The sequence below is a fragment of the Cololabis saira genome, chromosome 6, assembly GCF_033807715.1.
Source record: "Cololabis saira isolate AMF1-May2022 chromosome 6, fColSai1.1, whole genome shotgun sequence".
NCBI lineage: Eukaryota > Metazoa > Chordata > Actinopteri > Beloniformes > Belonidae > Cololabis > Cololabis saira.
The window spans coordinates 5452853-5477167 of NC_084592.1; the positions used below are offsets into that span (position 1 = coordinate 5452853).

General features: G+C 40.5%; 1 protein-coding gene, 3 long non-coding RNA genes and 1 pseudogene across 4 annotated transcripts; 2 read left to right on the plus strand and 3 right to left on the minus strand.

Moving 5' to 3' along the window:
• Positions 1-3854: 3854 nt before the first annotated feature.
• Positions 3855-5003, minus strand: LOC133446283 (cartilage-associated protein-like; annotated as a pseudogene).
• Positions 5004-5200: 197 nt separating this feature from the next.
• LOC133445712 (uncharacterized) lies at positions 5201-10251 on the minus strand. The gene is made up of 4 exons (XR_009782781.1): positions 10059-10251; positions 8544-8573; positions 6524-6706; positions 5201-6269 (listed from the first exon to the last, which is right to left on the minus strand). It is a non-coding gene; the product is annotated as an uncharacterized LOC133445712 (long non-coding RNA).
• A 201-nt stretch (positions 10252-10452) lies between these two features.
• On the plus strand, positions 10453-23408 carry LOC133445713 (uncharacterized). Its single transcript, XM_061723078.1, has 4 exons — positions 10453-10559; positions 20606-20632; positions 21404-21586; positions 21756-23408. The coding sequence occupies exons 2-4, from the start codon at positions 20617-20619 to the stop codon at positions 22178-22180; spliced, it is 624 nt and encodes a 207-aa protein (XP_061579062.1). The 5' UTR covers positions 10453-10559; positions 20606-20616; the 3' UTR covers positions 22181-23408.
• LOC133445714 (uncharacterized) lies at positions 12701-16326 on the plus strand. The gene is made up of 3 exons (XR_009782782.1): positions 12701-14153; positions 14266-15326; positions 15485-16326. It is a non-coding gene; the product is annotated as an uncharacterized LOC133445714 (long non-coding RNA).
• Positions 13122-17569, minus strand: LOC133445715 (uncharacterized). Its single transcript, XR_009782783.1, has 4 exons — positions 17403-17569; positions 15881-15910; positions 15560-15742; positions 13122-15305 (listed from the first exon to the last, which is right to left on the minus strand). It is a non-coding gene; the product is annotated as an uncharacterized LOC133445715 (long non-coding RNA).
• Positions 23409-24315: the final 907 nt, after the last annotated feature.

Here is a 24315-nt window from a genome sequence, read left to right on the forward strand (position 1 = left end):
ATTTCCGTGGGTTGGCGGAGGAAGCGGACAGGATTCTACTGGCCTCCTGCCAATACGTTGCAGCTGCTGCCGTGTCGGATCCAACGGTGGCGTTTGTGGCTGATTGCAGGGAGCAGATTCGGAGAGAGGATGAGAGCGGGCTGTGCTATTATCATCGGCGTTTTGGCACCAAGGCCAAGCGCTGTATTCCACCATGCTGTTTTGGGAACCAGGGAAATTCCAGAGCTGGCGCTCGTTAGCAGCTATGAGCACTGTCGTCATCAACAATGAGCTGCTGTTTATTGAAGACACATCTTCTGGTCGGCGCCTGCTGGTGTATTCGGGTGCGCAGAGGAGCATCCTGCCCGCTTCTGCCGCAGACACCCTGGGGAACGCACACGGACCACCGCTGGATGCGGCTAATGGGACTTCCATACGTACTGTACGTTTTGCACCAGGCATGTGACTGTGTGTTTCAATGGACACCAGTTTGGCTGGGACTTTATTGTCGCTTCTGTGTCAGTGCCTATACTGGGGGCGGATTTCTTGTGCGCTCACAGACTGTTGGTGGATGTGGCAAACCGTCGGCTGATTGACTCTGTGTCCTTTGACACATACCCGTGCACACTGGGGGGGCCAGGGCCGCTTGCCCTGGCTAATATTCTCGCCACGGGGGATGTGTACCAGCGCCTCCTCGCTGGGTTCCCAGCCCTGACTGTCCCTACGTTCTCAGCCACTGTTGCCAAGCAAGGTGTGGAACACTACATCCCAACCGTGGGGCCTTCTGTTTTTGCTTGGGCGCGCCGCCTGGATGCTGCTAAGCTGACTATAGCCAAAGAGGAGTTTTCGACAATGGTGCGGCTCGGAATTGCGCGCCGGTCAAATAGCCCCTAGGCGTCTCCTCTCCACAGGGTTCCCAAGGCAGACGGGAGGTGGCGCCCGTGCAGAGATTTCTGTCGCTTAAATAGCATTACTCCGCATGACCGTTACCCTGTCCAACATATTCAGGACTTTTCCGCCCACCTGTCAGGGGCCACAATTTTGTCTAAAATAGATTTGGTGCGTGGTTACCACCAGGTGCCCTGATATTCCCAAGACTGCTGTTATCACCCCATTTGTCCTGTTTGAATTCCTGCGGATGCCTTTTGGGCTTAATGGCACGGCACAGACCTTCCAGTGTCTGATGGACTCTGTGCTGCAAGGCATGTCATTCTTGTTTGTCTATTTGGATGACATCCTGGTAGCCAGCAGGTCCACAGAGGAGCATCGGGAGCATCTCCGGAAGCTGTTTGAGCGCCTCAACGAGCATGGACTAATCATTAACCCAGCCAAATGTCAGTTTGGCCTGCCAGCAATTGATTTCCTGGGACCATGTCTCTCCACAAGGGGCTGTCCCGCTACCCGCCAAGGTAGAGGTGATCCCTGCCTTCCCCCGTCCCCCCACCACCAAGCCTCTCCAGGAGTTCCTGGGCATGGTTAATTCTTATAATCGGTTTATATCCCATGCCACTCACCTGATGAGGCCCCTGTATGAAGCATTAAAGGGGAAAAAGGACAATGAGGACGTGGACTGGTCCCCGGAGCTGATCAGGGCATTTGAGGACTCCAAGGCCGCACTTGCCAACGCTGCCCTGCTGGCGCACCCGTCTCCTGCTGCACCGATAGCTCTCACAACCGACGCCTCCAATTATGCAGTGGGGGCGGTGTGTGAACAGTGGGTGTCCGGCGCCTGGCAGCCTCTGGCCTTCTTCAGCAGGAAGCTTCGGGAAAACGAGAAGAAGTACAGTACGTTTGACAGGGAGCTCCTGGCCCTTTTCCTTGCCATACGTCATTTCAGGTTCGTGCTGGAGGGCCGCAAGTTCACTGTGTTCGTCGACCACAAGCCCCTGATTTTTGCCATGGCCAAGACCACAGAGCCGTGGTCGGGGCTTCAGCAGCGCCAGCTTTCCGCAATATCAGAGTTCACTACAGACATTTGGCATGTGGCTGATAAAGACAATCAGGTGGCGGACTGCCTCTCCCGGGCACACGTCAGCCCTGTGCATTTGGGCATCGATTAGGCAGCCATGGCCACTGACCAGCTCATGGATCCAGACCTTCAGGCGTTCAGGACTGCTGTGACCGGACTACGACTGGAGGATGTGGCGTTCCATGACAGCGGTGCCACACTTCTCTGCGACGTCTTCACCGGCCAGCCACGCCCCATGGTTCCAACTGACTGGTGCCGCCGGGTATTTGATGCTATACACACCCTTTAACACCCGGGTGTAAGGGCGTCGGTGAAGCTGGTGGGGGCTAAGTTCGTCTGTCCGGGTCTTAGGAAGGACGTCAGAGCCTGGGCGGCTTCCTGTGTCGCGTGACAGCGGGCCAAGATACACCGCCATACCAATGCCCCCCTGGAGCCGTTTCTCATTCCTGAAAGGCGGTCGACCATATCCATGTCGACCTTGTGGGCCCGCTTCCGCCATCTCAGGGGTTCACGCATCTCCTCACCATGGTGGACAGGACCACCAGGTGGCCGGAGGTTGTTCCCCTGTCATCCACAACAACTGCAGAGGTGGCTCGGGCACTAATCTCCAGCTGGGTGACCCGGTTCGGCACGCCATTGGACTTGACGTCGGACCGGGGGTCTCAGTTCACTTCGGAGCTGTGGAGCATGGTGGCTGAGAGACTTGGGGTGAAACTCCACCATACCATGGCCTATAACCCCAAGGCTAATGGGATGTGTGAGCGGTTTCATCGCTCTATGAAGGCTGCTCTCCGGGCCACTCTCACTGACAACAATTGGATCGACCGTCTGCCGTGGGTCATGTTGGGACTGCATTCTGCCCCGAAGGAAGACTTGCAGGCCTCTTCAGCAGAGCTCGTCTTTGGTCAGCCGCTGCAGGTCCTTGGGGAGTTCCTGCCAGATTCCTCCGCTCCTTGGCCTAATACAGCTCACCGGTCATCCTTCCGGGATGCAGCGGGTGCCTTTGCACCAGTTCCCACACATCACTGCTTGCCCCAGTCTTACATCCCGAAGGACCTTATGGCTGCCAGTTATGTGTTCATTCGGCATGATGCCCACCGTTCTCCACTGCAGGCTCCCTACGATGGGCCTTTCAGTCGACCGTCTCAAGCCTGCTCATGTGGTCCCAGACGAGCCAGTGGAGCTGGTTCGGCCCCCACGCCGCGGCCGACCACCCAAGTCTGCCACCGTCCCTGGCTCTCCATCCGTGGAGACCCCTACCTTGCCACGTCCTCCTGCCCCGACCCATGCCCCTTCCAAGTTGCCTTTGGCAGAGAAATATAATCGTTTTGGCCGAGTGGTCAGACCTCCTAAAAGAGGCTATTGACACTGGGTGTACTATTGGTTGGGGGGTTGGTTGTACTGTACGTAATGTCAATTCTGAGAGTTACAAGGGTATATAAAGAAGTGCTGTTACAGGTGTGTTGATTGATTTGTTTGGAAGTAAAGTTCACAGAGACTCTCATATTCTGTCTGCTCGTCTCATTTTACTCACTTCTACAACATAAAACCTGAAAATAATGATTTGTGTCTTGAGTTATTCCCCTAGTTGTGGAAATGATTGATGTAGTAGAGGGGGTAATTTTTTTTAAATGTATGTATTTTTTGCTGTACCACATCTGGTGAATTTACAAAGCGATAAAAAGTATTTTCTTTCTTTATTTTTTTTCAATTACTTTATTATCAAACACATCTTGAAGATAATAAAAATGATTCACAATACAAATGGATAAATGAATTCTCAAAGCAATGACTAAAAGTAAAAATCAACATTAGTATCACTGAACCGAACTGAATATTTAACTCACAAAACAATGTGTTAAAAACAGTATTCAGGATTCAAAGTGAAGGCTAAAGATGTATTATCCTAATAAATACAAACTCTGGAGTGTTTTGCCAGTTGTGTTTCAGTGTTCTCCGACGTGAGCTGTTCATCCTCGTCCAAGAACTCGTCTATAAACTCCACCACCTCCTCCTTGTCGTTGCTTTGAGAAGTCCAGCATCTGTACCTGCAGGGTGGTCTGATTGTGATACCGCACTGCCTCCTTCTTGCGAGGAAGTCCTTAGACCCCACTGGCTTTTATACTACTTGTAATAAGCCACGTTGTTCTTCATGACATCATCGCTGGGGTCAAAAAGCATGTAGCTCGTAGCACACGGGACTACGTTTTTCAGGTCATTCAATTTGTAGGCAGACAGTGGTACATGGTGGCCACGAATTTTTCAGCGACATAACCCCAGATAACAGGTGTCAGGTCGCCTTCACAGGTCACCTTCCGCTCAAGGTCCTCGATGTAATGACCAGCTATAAAGGGGTAGAAGTCCTTAAAGTCTTTTACATCTTGTGGGCCCTCAGATGCAGCCAGACACTCATTGTAGACCTTAAAGAAGTCCCATAGTTCCATGTCTGACACCGAGGTACGGAAGTTGAATGCCCTCACCGCACGTACGAACAAAGTCTGCAACACCACACGATGAGCACATGACTAAAGAGCCCCTGACTGTCTTACAATCCAAGTTTCTTTTTTTTTTTTTTTTACTTTCTAACTTGTCTGCATAAATATTAATGGTTAATACCATGTTGGTAAAAACATAAGGCATATATATATATATATATATATATATATATATATATATATATATATATATATATATATATATATATATATATATATATATATATATATATATGCATTTTTAACATAGATCATATATATTCTAATATATCATATATATTTATTTTATTTATATATATATATTTATTTATTATTTTTATTTTCATTATTTAAATATTTTTATATTTCTTTTTATTATTAGGCTCAGAAATACTGAAGAAACGCCGACTGATATGCATTTGGCCCAAATGATTTGGGATAAACACATAACTGACGATAGAATAGAGGAGAAGCAGGGGTTCACCCTGGACAGGTCACCAGTCCATCGAAGGACAGCCATTCACACAGACACCAACATACACTCACTGACAAATCCATGAACAATCATTCACCACTCCCATCTGCCCCTGAGGCCCGGCACAGCCCCGCAGCCCCCCCCCCAGTACTGGCCCAGCGGTACTGGCCCTGATCAAATTTATGTATTTTGTTTCAACATCTCTATAACAAAGTCACTCACTTCAGAAAAATCCAGTTATCAGCTTTGTTAAATGACAGGATACATCTTACATAAAAAAGATTATAAAAACATGATTCACCATTTTTTATTTCTTTATTTGTCATCAACAATTGATAAAACACTATCATTTCTCTTTCTATGAATTAAACTATCACCTAATCAGTAATAAAGCTTCAGTTTTTAGTGTGTGTATAAATCTGTATTTAAAGGAAAAGCTACATCAAATACATTTCCATGTAAATAGCATATAACATTAAATCAGCTGAGATGATGTGCAGAGTGATGAGTTTGGTAGCGACAACATATTCACAAACTTCTATATCATGCATGATCTTAAACTGTCCATTAGCCGAATAACATTTGTCCATGTTCTGTTTTGTGTTAAATCCACTTATACAGCAGAAATAAAGTCCTCATGAAAAGTGTAATGATGCAAGAAAAGGTTGAAATATTAGCTTCAAGACACTCAAAAATATATCTATAAAAAATATGTTTACATAAATGTAACAAACACTTATGAAGACATCTGATATATATTAGACTATAGATATATTTTAAGATGATATGTGTAAACCATATTCAGACATTCATCAATAAGTATCATAAACAGTGCTAATTATGAGCTAACTCATAACTCAGGTTTCTTCCTTCCTACAGGGGAGGTTTTACCTGCTATTGTTTATGTAATAATTGCTCAAGGATCATGTTCTGCGTCTCTGGAAAGCAGCTAGAGGCAACTTGTGTTGTAATAGACGCTACATAAATAACATTGAATGGAATTGAACTCATCATCCATTCAATAATTCATTTTCTTTTCCCGTTTTATCCTGTGCAGGGTCACGGTGAACTACATCGTCATGATAACAATAATAATATATTGTTAGTAGTAGCAGTAGTAAGAATAAAATCCATACAATAAACTTAATGGTTAATCTAGTACTATACTGATCTAAAAGATCTTGTATTTGTTTGACAGCAGCCATGTTTTCTCTACAGTTCAGTAGTCCTGGTACAGTCTCGTGGAAGAGGACATCAACATCCAGGACAACATTCCTGAAGGTCTCAGACCACCTTCTCCCACCGGCTGAGTAGTCAACATCCCGGGTGTGATGCATCAGGACCAGAATGATCTTTTTATCCCTTGCTGACTCTAGAAAATAAGAAGATGGAGGTGAGCGTATAAACTTGTGACAGCAGGAAAAATGAAATCTTCTAAATCTTAAAATGTGTCTTTTTTTTCCTCTGTGTGAAGTCCAAAGGGAAGAATAATGTATATTTGTATGACAACGTTAACAATGTTTGCATTTTAATAAACTCTTTTTGTATAAGATTATTTGGATCTTAATGGGTTAGCATGAAGCTAACTGTGGTGAGCCAACTCGTATATCAGCTGGAACACAGTACCTGAAACCTCCCTCATGGCTGCTTCCACATCTGACCCAACACGAGAGCTGATTGGACAGAAGACAATGATGACATCGCTGTCCTGTTGGCTTGTTTGCTTCACACGAAGGCCAGTTCTCAGTTGTGTCAGTAGATCTTCATCTGCCCCAAATGTTTGTCCTCTATTGATTGTGTGAACCTTAACTGTAGACATGCAAGAAACAGAAGGAAAAAGATAGAGACTAGATTACTGGAGCAGGATCTCCGTATGAGTGAAGACACAACCACATCACTGGACAAACTCTTGTGGCTTCCTGTAAGTAAATAAAGTAGTACCATGTCATGTTCAGAAATGCAGGTTATATATAACTTGAACTGTCTGAACAAGAAGCTCGAGAACATTTCTGGTCTGCAGCACATTCAGATCTAACGTTGGGGATGGCATGCAGATGAGTTATTTATTAGAGTCAGTTTAATTAGGATTTGATTCCTGACAGTTTAATCATTAGTCTTCTCCAAGGTGTCGTGTCCTTCAGTATCACACAGCGACGCTCAAAACAAAGGTTCTCCTTCTTTCGGTGAAGATAATACTTTTGACTAAGCTAGAATATTTAACATATTCTGTCCGATGAGAACTCAAGATTTGTTTATAAGTACATCAGTAAGCAACCCTCACTTTTCTACGATGTGATCTGTGGTATTTATTGTAACATTTAGACATTCTCTATTTGCTCTCTGTTCAGTTGTAATAAACTGCCTGAAAAGTCATTTAGTCTCTGACTGCTCAACATACTCACTGATTGCTGATGATGAATATTGTTTTTTGCACTGCAGGGACAAATCTAAAGCTAGTAATCAGGGAGAAATTACTTTAACTTCAAACAGGTGGTTGTAATACTGGTTTGGTACAAAATTAATATCAAACAAGTCAAATAATTATGTTTAAAATCCAGTTAGTTAACGAGTAAGAACAAGGGTGGTCAGAAGACAATTATCATCATCTTTAAACTCAGTTAAAATGATTTTTTTTTTTTAAATCATTGACGCTAGATAAAAAAACATTCCAGACTTAAAACAAACAAAAGTATAATATAACATGGTAAGGAGTTTAAACCTAAACCAAAGCAGTGTGGCTTCTGGAGGCCATGGACTAGGTTGTTTTTTTGTTTTTGCACTAATTAACTGCACTTTGTGATGGCTATAACTGGATGGAGATGCCTGTAAAAACATCGATTTTTTTTCGGTGCTTAAGGTTGAAAAGTAGAGATGGACAATTTTGGACGAAAATAAAATGTGTTTTCTCTGAAAACTTGATTTTCAATTTTTGGACTAAAACTACAAAAGACGGATGAATAAATAATGTATCTTTATTTTTAAAGAAAAATAGCAAACAAATGTCCCTATTGGGAAGAAGTGACACTGAAAGATACTGTAAATCCTCCTTGGGTTTTGTAAAGCAACAACAATTATAATCATTTTGACCAAACAAAGATTAAAGAAAGAACTTCACTTTCACCAAACTTCACTTGAAAATGAACAGGTTCTCCATAAATAAAGAGCCTTTATTTAGGAATAAAGTAAAAACTGTAATTGACTTTCACTAAACATCACTTTAAAAATGAAAGGTTTTTCTGTCTTCTGTCTGAACGATGACTAAATAAAGTGCAAAATTGCAACAAATGCAACATTTTGTAAAATAAAGCTGGAGGCGCACATCCTGACATCTGTCACCCTGTTTTGACTAATAAATCGATTAATCGCACAGCCCTTGAAATTAGTTCAAATTCATTCTGTTTGTGTGTAGGAACTCGGTCTAAATCACTTCAGTGGAATGGTATTTTCAGTGTGTCTAAAGTCAGTCAACTCCATTAATCCCTTGTCTCAGCAGATCTTCAGCTGCCCCACATTTTTCCCCTGATGATTTTCTGGACCTTCAACTGTGTATAAATGTGTATACAAATAAAATATCAATCAGGAAAAACATTTACAGATCAGAAAAACATCTCTGCAAGTAGGATTTTTATTAAGTAAAGACACTCACCCACACCCCTGGGCAACATGTTGTGGCTTCCTAAAAAGATATAAATCAGTATTATTTTATATTCATAGACATGATATTCAGTTGATGTCAAGTTTGTAGAAAAATAAGATGAACTGTTTTCTGTGGGGACTGTGGGGGGAAACTAGCATTTGCTAGAATCCGGTGTATTTACACTGCTTAATGTAGTGTTCATTAATATGCATTGTCCCGTCTAAAAAATAAACTTAAACAGTATCCTGACACGTTACAAATTGTCATCATGGCACATTTGTGTAAGTTAGAGCTGCACTCCCGGCCCAGCAGCAGAGGCCGCTCCCTGTCTGTAGGGACAGTTTATACCCGGCAATAAAGCACATGTAAACTAGAAAGAATACGCTCATCTCTCTCGTGTTCAAACAGTTTAAAACCAAACTAAACACATAACAAGCGTGGCGATAACGAAATAATGAAATGAAAATAATGAAATAATGAAAATCTGCTTTGTGATTACAGATTATGTCAGAACAAATCCTGTCGCTAGTGTTTCCACTGAGCGTGATGATGTCTCCACCTGGTGGTTGAAGCTGGCAGCAGAAAATCCTCAAGGAGACACAAGAGTGAGCAGGAGGATCACCCTGTTGACAACAATCTCCACTTACCCCCTTTAGTTGATGTTTGTGTTCATTTAAGTGAGTGTGTGAGCATTTTTTCCTCGTGCACTGTTATGTCTGTGAATGCAGTTGAAACTGCAGGTTGTCTTATTTGCATGTTTTCTTCTAACTTACATTACACGCAACTCTTGTAATGTTCAACCAAATACATTTATGCTTTTTCATAAATCATTTCCGTGTGTTGTATTTGTATTTGTTCTTAGCTCAATCACTTTAGTGAAGTAAATCATGATAAATAAATGTTCTGTCCCAAATGACTAAATCATCATCGGATCCGGGCCGCATGTTGTGTTCCATGTCGGATCCAAAACCGGATCTGGGCCGGACGCAGCGCTTAATAAGTGGATCCGGATCCAGGTCTATTGTACGGATCCGTTCCGGTGTCGTGCCAAAAAGTGATTGCCTGCCAGAATCTGATTTCTCCCCTGAAAATGGGTCTTTTTACCTGCCAAAAATTGATTGAAGGCCAAATACAATTAATGAAAGGTTGTTTCTACCTAAATATGATTTGATTTCATTCTTGAGCTTCATAATATAAACACTAGAGCTCACAGGATTGCTTTTAACTCTTTTAAAGGAGCATTACAACACAAAATAGGCATTTTCACCTGCCAAAAATTGATTGAAGGCCAAATACAGTTAATGAAAAGTTGTTTCTGCCTAAATTTGACTTGATCTCATTGTTGAGCTTCATAATCTGAAAATCTGACGTTTTGGTGCTATCGCTCAACGGGCTGCTGTGCGCGCTCCCGCGGCCAAAAATCAGAAGAAATCAGATTCAGGCAATCACTTTTTGGCACAACCGGATCCGTTTCTAAAAGCTGCCTTTATATTATATATTTATTCGTGCCAGACTTGTTCCTACCTTTGCTGTGCTGCTGCTGAGAAAGACGGAGCTGCAGAATGAGACCGAGCTGGCGTTTCTGTAATAACCTTATACTTTCACTTTTGTGATCAGACTCCTAAACCACGTGGTTTACAGGAATCCAGCAGCCCTGAAGGAAACCTGTTTTATTTCAAAGATTGAGGGTTTATTAAATGCGTTTGTTTACTTATTTAAATAAATAGGTTCAATATTGTAGTCGTCGTTCAGCAGATCCAGGACCTTTTAAATATGCCGAGCAAAGTGGTTGTGACTATTTAGAGGTTTCTCTCCTGTTTTCTGCAGGATCTCCTTTTCAGTCCCTCTGCCGGTGATAATATAGTATAATAATATAGGCGTTTCCTATAAACCACGTGGTTCAGTCCGAGTACTTTCAGTTTCTTTCTCCCTTGCTGGGACAGAAAAGTGAAGGATCGAGGTCATCTGAAAAGCGACTTGCTGTCAACATCTCCACTTTTCTCTGCTGCCACATCACGGTAGAAGGTAAGAGCCGCCAGGCGCGTCCATGCGCGGAGCTTTCTGGGACAATTCTCATTATTCACCTGTGCGTCCGTGCGTGCGTTAAAAAACCAGCTTTAGCCAACACACGTCTGTTCCAAAAAGTGTACAATCTTACTTAATTTCTTAGGAGGTTATGGTTCAGACTCACACACGGATACAAATACTTTATTTATACAATACCAAGCGTTGGAGAATAATACAGCACAAGCAGCTGTCCTCCTCATTATAGCAGATACATGACAAGTTAAACCCATCCTCAGCAAAGAGATCAGTTTAAAAAAAAAACAAGAATAAGAGAGAGTTAATCTTAAAAAAGCTAGTTTCTATCATAAATAATAAGGGTGAAAACACATTTCACTAAAAATTGCACAGATCTTCCACTGCAGAATATGTATTACACAGAGCACAAGAAAATAATTTCACACTTTTCCAGTCCAAGTGTTTTGAATGTGAATCGTGTCCCGTATCCTGTTTCAAGTCCTCCCGAGGCCCTAAGAACCACGCCGGCCTCCCTGAGTGGGGGAAAGGGAATCCAGGGATTTCCTGGACCGTCTTTATGAGCCACTGAGGGACACGAAGCAAAAACAGATAAATCAGATGTAGTTCTATGGATCAACATGGAGGACATAGGAGGACATCAGCAGTTGGAGTGGGATGTTGCTCTGCTTGAGGTTTCTTTTTATTGTCTCTGGTAGTGACAGCAGTTTTCCAGACTCTGATGAAGCAAGAGATGTTGGAAAGTACTTCCTCTGTTGGGGTTTTCTGTTGCTGAGACTTTAAAACCCTGTTGGGGTTTTCTGTTGCTGAGACTTTAAAACCCTGTTACGATGGTGTCCAGGTAGTAGACGTAGTCCGCTGTGTGGGCCAGACATTTACTCAGCGTTCCTGTCCACCATCATCTCCACTGTCTTTACACTGTTGATCTCTCCTTTGTTAGATCTGCTCCAAGTCTACAAAAGGTCAGTTTCCCACCCAGATGAACTCTTTCAGAGATGAGTTCAATGACGGTGACGTCATCCGCAGACTTAATGAGTTTGGAGGATTCGTGGCTTGAGGTGTAGCCGTGAGCTCACAGGGAGAAGAGACAGGATGCAGAGCTTATTGTCAGGAAGTTGGAGACGTGCTTCCATGCTTCTTCCTGTTGTCATCCAAGATGAGAGGAAGCTCATGGACACAACCTAACCGTGTCCACAAAGTACTACCAATACATATGAGGGCGTGATCAAAACATGTATCTTCCATTCTTCCTCTTGAACTCTTTGGAAAACTTCATGAGACTAAGTTTGACTTTATGACAAGAAAGGAGATGGAAATATCTTATTTCTGTATAAACTGCAGCCACTTCCAAGCAATCTGAAAAAGTTGCAGGTTCTGCTGATTAAATGTACTTAGGTTAAAGTAGAAAGGTTTGACAGTTCAGCGCTCAGGCATGCATTAACTAAACGCCAAAGAGAAGAGACATCAGCAATGACCTTCAAGAACCTTCATCACTCTACTTTGAGAAAAGTTATTCACAATTAAAATGATTGACAATCATTTTAATCCTTCCCAGGAGTGGATGCTCCAGCAAGTTCCTCCTAATGTCAGTGTACGTATGCCAAGAGACATTGGGAAAAAACAACAAAGATTTCAGTTAGGATGGTAGATATTGAATAATGAGGGTTTAACCCTCGTTTTGGAGCAGGTCGCGTCTCAGGGACTCTGAGAACTGTGGGCCGTCCCATTACAAGTCATTTATGCTTCAATAAAACGACCACTTCATTCCAGTTTACACGACATGTATATATTCTTTTTATTTTTAATATTTAAATATTTTTATATTTATTTATTTTTATTATTAGGCTCAGAAATACTTAAAGAAACGCCGACTGATATACATTTGGCCCAAATGATTTGGGATGAAACGCATAACTGACGATAGAATCTATGTGACCGGCAAGTGTTTTTTTTTATTTTTATTGAGGCAAGTGGGGTGGCCAGCAAATTTGTAGGGGGGGCCATGGCCACCCCTGGCCACCCCATGGTGGCGCCACTGGACCGGAGACAGGCACGGAGCGTGAGAACCCCCAACAAGGAGCCACCCAGACAAGCCCAACAGCAAAGAGTCCCAAACCCAGGTTAGACAACGGACACCCATCCATCCATCCATTCATTTTCTAGACCCGCCTTATCCTTTGCAGGGTCACGGGGGTCTGATGGAGCATATCCCAGCTAATTACAGATGTTCACCCTGTACAGTTCACCAATCCACCAAAGGACACCCACCCACACAGACACCAACATACACTCACTGACAAATCCATGAACAATCATTCACCACTCCCATCTCCCCCTCTGTTTCCAGGACTCCCAACTTTATTGGAATCGCTGTTATATATATATACATATATACATATGTATATTATATATATACATTTTTTTTAATGTATTTTGTTTCAACATCTCTATAACAAAGTCACTCACTTCAGAAAAATCCAGTTATCAGCTTTGTTAAATGACAGGATACATCTTACATAAAAAAGATTATAAAAACATGATTCACCATTTTTTATTTCTTTATTTGTCATCAACAATTGATAAAACACTATCATTTCTCTTTCTATGAATTAAACTATCACCTAATCAGTAATAAAGCTTCAGTTTTTAGTGTGTGTATAAATCTGTATTTAAAGGAAAAGCTACATCAAATACATTTCCATGTAAATAGCATATAACATTAAATCAGCTGAGATGATGTGCAGAGTGATGAGTTTGGTAGCGACAACATATTCACAAACTTCTATATCATGCATGATCTTAAACTGTCCATTAGCCGAATAACATTTGTCCATGTTCTGTTTTGTGTTAAATCCACTTATACAGCAGAAATAAAGTCCTCATGAAAAGTGTAATGATGCAAGAAAAGGTTGAAATATTAGCTTCAAGACACTCAAAAATATATCTATAAAAAATATGTTTACATACATGTAACAAACACTTATGAAGACATCTGATATATATTAGACTATAGATATATTTTAACCCTCTGATGCACAACATGGGTCAAAAGTGACCCGACAGAGATTTTATGTTCTTTATCTTTGTAATTGATTAGTTTTATCTTTTGGTCTTCCAGGTATTCCTCAATTAACTTGTTTTTTTTATCAGTTAACATCCTTATTTTATTATTTGTTGTCTTACTTTTTGAATAAAAACGTTTTTTGTATAACTACACTTCTAATGCACAACATGGGTCAAAAATGACCCACATTCATTTTCTGTGTTATTTCATGTATGGCTGAGTGTTGCTTTGCTCTGCCTTTGAAATACATGTGTTTTATCATCCACTATCCCATGTATACAGTAAATAACAGGTTTCTATTCAGCACTAGTCATCATTTTTATGTTTCTTTTCTTACTTTGTGAACATTCACAACTTTTGTATTCCTACATCAACATCAACACACATGCACATGCACCTGCATGTGCACATGCATGTGCACCTGGTAGGAACCTTTGACCATGTTTGAAATTAGGAATATAATGACTGCGGACATCTGCTAATCACCACCTGCTCAGCACAACTGCCTCTAGTAAGTAAGTTGCTTTACCTAAGAAAATATTTGATGACTTGATGACACAGAAAGATAACTGAATTGAGTTTATATAAATTACTGAAAGTATTGTGCTTTTGATTTACTTTATCCAGAGTACTGCTTGCAGATTTACAGCTGAAATGGTTCTGAGAATGTTGGATGAAGAACCAGATGAGGATGCTATTGGAAGTGATTTTGAGTCTGAATTTTGTGGCCTTGCGGGAGCTGTTTCTAGATCTGCAACAAAATCCAATGTAAAAGCCCACTATGGGGCTCAGGAGATATGAAGATATCCGGCACTTCATACATTTTGATGACAAGAGGACCAGGGCATTGCGTCAGGGAACAGACCACTATCAGTTCTATTTTATTTTACTTTGGTCAACGCATCATTTTATTTTTAGTTATCTATTGTCAGATGTGTTTGTGTGTTCCAAAGTGAGAAACATGTTTCAAAAGTTACACAAAAGTTACTTTTATGAATGTTTGGTCCAAATCACAACTAAAATAGTTATTTGAAGAAAAATATTGTTATTATATGCCTTCATTTATCATTAAATCATACTTGGATAAACGGGTCATTTTTGATCCATCTGTGTAAACTTGATATAGTAATACAAAAATGAAGTATATTCAAAAAATAAGGCTGGAAACATATAAATTTTACCTGCTATTGTTTATGTAATAATTGCTCAAGGATCATGTTCTTGCGCCCCTGGAAAGCACCTAGAGGCAACTTGTGTTGTAATAGACGCTACATAAATAACATTGAATGGAATTGAACTCCATCATCCATTCAATAATTAATTTTCTTTTCCCATTTTATCCTGTGCAGGGTCACGGTGAACTACATCGTCATGTTAACAATAATATATTGTTAGTAGTAGCAGTAGTAAGAATAAAATCCATACAACAAACTTAATGGTTAATCTATTTCTAGTACTATATTGATCTAAAAGATCTTGTATTTGACTGACAGCAGCCATGTTTTCTCTACAGTTCAGTAGTCCTGGTACAGTCTCGTGGAAGAGGACATCAACATCCAGGACAACATTCCTGAAGGTCTCAGACCACCTTCTCCCACCGGCTGAGTAGTCGACATCCCGGGTGTGATGCATCAGGACCAGAATGATCTTTTTATCCCTTGCTGACTCTAGAAAATAAGAAAATGGAGGTGAGCGTATAAACTTGTGACAGCAGGAAAAATGAAATCTTGTCAATCTTAAAATGTGTCTTTTTTTTCCTCTGTGTGAAGTCCAAAGGGAAGAATAATGTATATTTGTATGACAACGTTAACAATGTTTGCATTTTAATAAACTCTTTTTGTATAAGATTATTTGGATCTTAATGGGTTAGCATGAAGCTAACTGTGGTGAGCCAACTCGTGTATCAGCTGGAACACAGTACCTGAAACCTCCCTCATGGCTGCTTCCACATCTGACCCAACAGAAGAGCTGATTGGACAGAAGACAATGATGACATCGCTGTCCTGTTGGCTTGTTTGCTTCACACGAAGGCCAGTTCTCAGTTGTGTCAGCAGATCTTCATCTGCCCCAAATGTTTGTCCTCTATTGATTGTGTGAACCTTAACTGTAGACATGCAAGAAACAGAAGGAAAAAGATAGAGACTATAAATGTGTATACAAATAAAATATCAATCAGGAAAAACATGTACAGATCAGAAAAACATCTCTGCAAGCAGGATTTGTATTAAGTAAAGACACTCACCCACACCCCTGGGCAACATGTTGTGGCTTCCTAAAAAGATATAAATCAGTATTATTTTATATTCATAGACATGATATTCAGTTGATGTCAAGTTTGTAGAAAAATAAGAGAAGCTGTTTTCTGTGGGGACTGAGGGAGGAAACTAGCATTTGCTAGAATCCGGTGTATTTAGACTGCTTAATGTAGTGTTCATTAATATGCATTGACCCGTCTAAAAAATAAACTTAAACAGTATCCTGACACGTTACAAATTGTCATCATGGCACATTTGTGTAAGTTAGAGCTGCACTCCCGGCCCAGCAGCAGAGGCCGCTCCCTGTCTGTAGGGACAGTTGATACCCGGCAATAAAGCACATGTAAACTAGAAAGAATACGCTCATCTCTCTCGTGTTCAAACAGTTTAAAACCAAACTAAACACATAACAAGCGTCACGATAACGAAATAATGAAATGAAAATAATGAAATAATGAAAATCTGCTTTGTGATTACAGATTATGTCAGAACAAATCCTGTCGCTAGTGTTTCCACTGAGCGTGATGATGTCTCCACCTGGTGGTTGAAGCTGGCAGCAGAAAATCCTCAAGGAGACACAAGAGTGAGCAGGAGGATCACCCTGTTGACAACAATCTCCACTTACCCCCTTTAGTTGATGTTTGTGTTCATTTAAGTGAGTGTGTGAGCATTTTTTCCTCGTGCACTGTTATGTCTGTGAATGCAGTTGAAACTGCAGGTTGTCTTATTTGCATGTTTTCTTCTAACTTACATTAACATGCAACTCTTGTAATGTTCAACCAAATACATTTAAGCTTTTTCATAAATCATTTCCGTGTGTTGGATTTGTATTTGTTCTTAGCTCAATCACTTTAGTGAAGTAAATCATGATAAATAAATGTTCTGTCCCAAATGACTAAATCATCATCGGATCCGGGCCGCATGTTGTGTTCCATGTCGGATCCAAAACCGGATCTGGGCCGGACGCAGCGCTTAATAAGTGGATCCGGATCCAGGTCTATTGTACGGATCCGTTCCGGTGTCGTGCCAAAAAGTGCTTGCCTGCCAGAATCTGATTTCTCCCCTGAAAATGGGTCTTTTTACATGCCAAAAATTGATTGAAGGCCAAATACAATTAATGAAAGGTTGTTTCTACCTAAATATGATTTGATCTCATTCTTGAGTTTCATAATATAAATACTAGAGCTCACATGATTGCTTTTAACTCTTTTAAAGGACCATTACAACACAAAATAGGCATTTTCACCTGCCAAAAATTGATTGAAGGTCAAATACAGTTAATGAAAAGTTGTTTCTGCCTAAATTTGACTTGATCTCATTCTTGAGCTTCATAATCTGAAAATCTGATGTTTTGGCGCTATCACTCAGAGGGCTGCTGTGCGCGCTCCTGCGGCCAAAAATCAGATTCTGGCAGACAATCCCTTTTTGGCACAACAGGATTCGTTTCTAAAAGCTGCCTTTATATTATATATTATTCGTGCCAGACTTGGTGTGGATGCGCGTTCCTACCTTTGCTGCTGCTGAGAAAGACGGAGCTGCAGAATGAGACCGAGCTGGCGTTTCTGTAATAACCTTATACTTTCACTTTTGTGATCAGACTCCTAAACCACGTGGTTTACAGGAATCCAGCAGCCCTGAAGGAAACCTGTTTTATTTCAAAGATTGAGGGTTTATTAAATGCGTTTGTTTACTTATTTAAATTAATAGGTTCAATATTGTAGTCGTCTTTCAGCAGATCCAGGACCTTTTAAATATGCCGTGTAAAGTGGTTGTGACTATTTAGAGATTTCTCTCCTGTTTTCTGCAGGATCTCCTGTTCAGTCCCTCTGCCGGTAATAATATAGTATAATAATATAGGCGTTTCCTATAAACCACGTGGTTCAGTCCGAGTACTTTCAGTTTCCTTCTCCCTTGCTGGGACAGAAAAGTGAAGGATTGAGGTCATCTGAAAAGCGACTTGCTGTCAACATCTCCACTTTTCTCTGCTGCCACATCACGGTAGAAGGTAAGAGCCGCCAGGCGCGTCCATGCGCGGAGCTTTCTGGGACAATTCTCATTATTCACCTGTGCGTCCGTGCGTGCGTTAAAAAAAAACAGTTTTAGCCAACCAACGTCTGTTTCAGAAAGTGTACAATCTTACTTAATTTCTTTGGAGGTTATGGTTCAGACTTGCACACGGATACAAATACTTTATTTATAGCCTACAATACCAAGCTTTGGAGAATAATACAGCACAAGCAGCTGTCCTCCTCATTATAGCAGGTGCATGACAAGTTAACCCATCCCCAGCAAAGAGATCAGTTAAAAAGACAAGAATAAGAGAGTTAATCTTTAAAAAAGCTAGTTTCTATCATAAATAATAAGGGTGAAAACACATTTCACTAAAAATTGCACAGATCTTCCACTGCAGAATATGTATTACACAGAGCATGAGAAAATATTTCACACTTTTCCAGTCCAAGTGTTTTGAATGTGAATCGTGTCCCTTATCCTGTTTCAAGTCCTCCCGAGGCCCTAAGAACCACGCCGGCCTCCCTGAGTGGGGAAAACAGCATCCAGGGATTTTCTGGACCGTCTTTTTGAGCCACTGAGGGACACGAAGCAAAAACAGATGTAGTTCTGTAGATCAATATGGAGGAGTGGGATGTTGCTCTGCTTGAGGAATCTCGGGAAGTAAAGGGTCGTCAGTTCTAGTGCTCAAGGAAAACAGGTGTTATTGTTTCTTTTTATTGTCTCTGGTACGGTAGGGTAAGGGCATCGGTCACCTTCTCTGCTCTCTGCTTTCATCCGTGGCAGTGACAGCAGTTTTCCAGACTCTGATGAAGCAAGAGATGTTGGAAAGTACTTCCTCTGTTGGGGTTTTCTGTTGCTGAGACTTTAAAACCCTGTTACGATGGTGTCCAGGTAGTAGACGTAGTCCGCTGTGTGGGCCAGACATTTACTCAGCGTTCCTGTCCACCATCATCTCCACTGTCTTTACACTGTTGGTCTCTCCTTTGTTAGATCTGCTCCAGGTCAAAAGTTCAGTTTCCCACCCATAGATGCAGTCTTTCAGAGATGAGTTCATCCGCAGACTTAATGAGTTTGGAGGATTCGTGGCTTGAGGTGTAGCCGTGAGCTCACAGGGAGAAGAGTAGAGGAGACGGGATGCAGAGCTTATTGTCAGGAAGTTGGAGATGTGCTTCCATGCTTCTTCCTGTTGTCATCCAAGATGAGAGGAAGCTCATGGACACAACCTAACCGTGTCCACAAAGTACTACCAATACGTACGACGGCGTGATCAAAACATTTATCTTTGATTCTTCCTCTTGAACTCTTTGGAAAACTTCACGAGACTAAGTTTGACTTTATGACAAGAAAGGAGATGGAAATATCTTATTTCTGTATAAACTGCAGCCACTTCCAAACAATCTGAAAAAGTTGATATCAGCAGGTTCTGCTAATTAAATGTACTTAAGTTAAAGTAGAAAGGTTTGACAGTTCAGCGCTCAGGCATGCGTTAACTAAACGCCAAAGAGAAGAGACATCAGCAATGACCTTCAAGAACCTCCATCACTCTACTTTGAGAAAAGTTATTCACAATTGAAATGATTGACAATGATTTTAATCCTTCCCAGGAGTGGATGCTCCAGCAAGTTCCTCCAAATGTCAGTGTACGTATGCTAAGAGACATTGGGAAAAAAAAAACCAAAGGTTTCAGTTAGGATGCTAGATATTGAATAATGAGGGTTTAACCCTCGTTTTGGAGCAGGTCGCGTCTCAGGGACTCTGAGAATTGTGGGTCGTCCCATTACAAGTCATTTATGCTTCAATAAAACGACCACTTCATTCCAGGTAACACGACATGTACACACAACAGACGACGAGAGCCCTGTGTCACCTTTTTACCTGTCCCTATAGCACTAAGGCAGGTGGAACCAAAAATCTTCCACTGACGGAGGAAAAGTTGAAACCAAAACATTTTAAAAGACACAAAATATAAGATAAAATACTCTGAGTGATAATTACATAAATATTTTATGGACTAAATTCAAATTAATGAAACAAACAACATTGTACAACCTAAAATACAAAATCCATAACCAATATATCACGTAATATTATAAATAAACAACCAATGTACTTGCATCAACATAAAACCCATAATTAAAAATAATGAGCACCAATTTAACCACAAAAGTAAAACTGAAAAAAGAATTACCTAAACTATGTATAGCTAGTTTGGAAGAGTTGTTCAGAGGAGGTTTCTTCTCTTAAAGTAAAGTAAAACGCAGCTTCTGTTTGCGCAGTTGTTTCTTGTTTCTAATCAAACTGTTGGACTTGGGACTCATTTCTGCAGCGACTTCTCCCGCGTCCCAAAATATTCTGCAGTACCGACAGAACCTCAACCCCACCTGTGACTGCACAACACATTAACACTTTAACACTCAACGCCTACTGAATCAATTAAATAAATGAACACTAATATTAAAGTAAACCTGGCCTGTTTGGTGGTGTAGCATCCACACAGCAACCTTAAAACAATAAAAGCTTAAAAACACAGCTCTGACGCTCCAGAAGTTATCTTATAGGTGCTGTCCTGACCACAAGATAATTGCTAAGAATATTAAATGTAATCTAGTTTGTGCTTTTTGTTCAGACCATTACTAGTTTTACGTCAGCCGAGTGTCGTGTCTATGAATATGTCATAATACCACCTTTTTTCTTTTTAGGAAGCCACAAGATGTTCAACCTTCAAGGTGAGTTATTGTATTAACTGATGTAAAGATCTCTTTGCGTTTGTTACTTCTGACCTTTATGGTTTTTCTTGCTTGACAACAGCTGTAGCACAAAGATGCAGCATCCTGGTGAACCAAAGTACATCTACAGGACTGTCTCAGAAAATTAGAATATTGTGATAAAGTTCTTTATTTTCTGTAATGCAATTAAAAAAACAAAAATGTTATACATTCTGGATTCATTACAAATCAACTGAAATATTGCAAGCCCTTTATTATTTTAATATTGCTGATTATGGTTTACAGTTTAAGATTAAGATTCCCAGAATATTCTAATTTTTTTGAGATAGGATATCTGAGTTTTCTTAAGCTGTAAGCCATGATCAGCAATATTTAAATAATAAAAGGCTTGCAATATTTCAGTTGATTTGTAATGAATCCAGAATGTATGACATTTTTGTTTTTGTAATTGCATTACAGAAAATCACAATATTCTAATTTTCTGAGACAGTCCTGTACATGTATGTACTCAACACATGAGCAGGGAAAGAAAAGTAGCTTTTATTTTATACTGCACAAGCTTTAGCCGCTTTGTGGACGCAGTCGTTGTCACGGCAGCATTTCAGAGGAATTCTGCTGTAATTCAGCAGCAATCTTCACAGGATCAAATTTCGCAGCGGAAAGAAAATGCTCAGATGTTTGTTCTTAGATGACATGAATGTCCTACTTGTGGTGATTGATCTTATATGTTTACCTTTGACCTGCTTTTTGTTTTTTATCATGGACACACAGTTACGGTCCACAAAGTCACCACTGGAGAAACATTTGGGGCAGATGAAGAGCTACTGAAACAAGTAAAGGCCGGCCTTCGTCTGGAGTTCACAAGCCCACAGGACAGTGATGTCATCATTGTCTTCTGTCCAATCAGCTCTCGCCTCGGGTCAGATGTGGAGGCAGCCAGGAGGCAGATGCCAGGTAGCGCGTTTTAGCTGATGAACGATTCAAAGCTTACTTGAATGAATCAGTTGAATGAATACATGTTATCGTCTAACTGAACTCTACGCACCATTTAAACAAACAAATGTTCCTTCTTTCAGGTCAAACGCTCAGCGTGATGTCATTTTTCTTCTTTTCTTCTTCCTAGAGTCATCAGGTGATAAAAAGATCATTCTGGTTCTGATGCACCACACCAGAGATGTGAACTACTCTGTGTCGGGGACGGGGGGGTCTGATGGCTTCCAGAACGTCGTCTTGTACGTTGATGTCCTCTTCCACGAGAGTCAGCCAGGACTGCTGACCTGTGAAAAAAACCGGGTGGCTGTCAGGCAAATACAAACTACTTTAGCTCAGCACGGTAATAGTATATTTTGCAGAGATAAAAAGCAATTGCTGAAGTTGGCATCGTGGGTGCTTGTGGCGATTGGTTTGATAAAGTTTAGGAAAAGAATTACCAATTTTATTTACTTTTTTCTTTTCCCGTATGGGTCTTCAACAGTGGATCATCAGTTTCCACTTCGCCCTATTTTCTATGACAGGCTGTACATGCACAGTCTCATCTATCTCTGTTAGCGCCCATGTTTCACCTGCTTACAGTGTTGGTGAGCGTCTCTCGCACACCCGTGCCTTAAATAAAGTCATGATAAAACCTTCCACTATGGTGGAGTATGGTTTTGAAAATAAAATAGCTTTGTACTAGGAATGGTCTAGAAAAGCTAATAATAATAATAATTTGTCTTGCCATTATAATTTTTGTATTTATTTTAATTGTGGCTTTGATTGAAACTTCATGTAATGATTCATTTAGTATTTATGGGTTTCATACTATAAATCAGAGGAGAACTCATCTCTAACCTCAATCTGTTGGTGAAAATAAACACAAGAACCTTGTGCTGCAAATAAAGACTAGCACTGTGTAAAGGTCTTGGCACAACTTAAACCAGTGAGCAGCAATACCTGACATGTCTCTATTTTCACCAGTGTTTTGTTTAGTGGCTAAATGTGATCACTTCCCTAATGCCAGCAAACTGGCGACCATAACCGAAACACCACACCGCCAGAGAGAGCAGGGAAGAGGAGGCAGGACTGATTTGAATTAAAAAGATAATCTCATCAATAATCCATCACTGCTTGTCCTGCCTCAATACATTTTATGAAAATACTAAAATTAAACATTTTACTATCAACAAGGTCACATGTCTGTGATTAAAACTTAAAACTATTCTTGCTAAAAAAGAAAAAAGACCAGCCAGACTAATTTAACACACAAGGCTCTTATTCGCAACAAGTACTGACCTGAAGTGTTTGTAAAAGTTTCATGTGATTAGAACTGATGTATAAAACTAACAAAACATTAAAAAGAAATCAACCAGCCAATTTGGATCCAACTTAACACCAGTTAACTGGATGTAGGGGGCGCTTAGGATGCAGCAGCGCACTCTGCTGGCAGAACAATGAAACTACAAAACAAATGGTTGATAAACTTCTTTAAATTGTCCAAAAACAACATTTGTGCTTTTAATAATGTATTAAATATGGTAAATCATCAATGTACCGTTTGTACTATATGTAATGCATACATATGACCAAGAATGTTTATTAACGTCTCCCGTCTGGTTGTTCAGGTAGAAAATGTGTTCTGTTTCCTGCATGTACTTACTCACTTTGGTTTTAGGTGGTCATATTTGCCCACTGCTGTCACTAAGTAACAAGATGTTTAACAGGGGCTTACGCCCTTTGTTTATATATGTTGATTCACTTTGATCTTTATGTGTCAATAGTATAAATAAAATTATTTAAAAAATGCTTGAAAACCAGAACTCAGTGTCTGAATTTATATGTATATTGTTATTGATTTTCCAAATGTTTTGTCTGTACTGTGTGTATGTGTATATGTATATATATATATATATATATATATATATATATATATATATATATATATATATATATATGTGTTGAACAAAAGGAGTCCACTTCCAGAGGTTCTGAATTAAAATGTCCATCTCTACAGCAAATACAAACAAACTCACAGTCTGCTATGATATGAAACCATATATTCATGTATATCTTTTTAGATACACTACATGTTACCCTCATCTTGTAACATCATCAAGGGGTTGGGTCTTCGAGGGTTTGTTCATAAAGGCGACTGGGTAACCAGGAAAGCGTTCATAACATTCTGGTGCAGTCCTGACTTGAAAATTTGGACTTCATCTGTCCTTTATTGCCCACTCAGCATAAAGCCTTGCAACCAGTGGTTTAGCCTCTTTTTGGGTGATTTAAACCAGTTTCAAAATAGCACAAGATTTCAAGAACACCAAGATCTTTCCCATAGTATTATATCTCACACAGCATTAACCTTTTTTTTTGTTCTTTCACATATCAAGTGCTTCAATGCAGTCTCTGTGGGTTATGGGAGGGCTGGATTGACGTCAACGTCAGTCACTTTCAGGCAGTATGGCTACTGCTCACAGTGACTGAAGTTTCATTCATTCGTTGTAATAATTAACAATCATTGCCAGTAAAACAGCTGGCCCACACAAAGACTTAATTTAAACATCATCAGGCAGAAAGATGTGAAATCGTACAGTCATGGATTTCCCCCCAGCCGGTGTAAATGACCCTACAGATCAGAGATGGGTAGTAACAAGTTACATTTACTCTGTTACATTTACTTGAGTAAGTTTTGGGAAATTTTGTACTTT

Excerpts from the sequence above, each read along its gene's own strand:
- LOC133445713 (XM_061723078.1), top strand. Across the intron at positions 21,587-21,755 it reads AGCCAGGAGGCAGATGCCAG|AGTCATCAGGTGATAAAAAG; the intron begins GTAGCGCGTTTT and ends TCTTCTTCCTAG.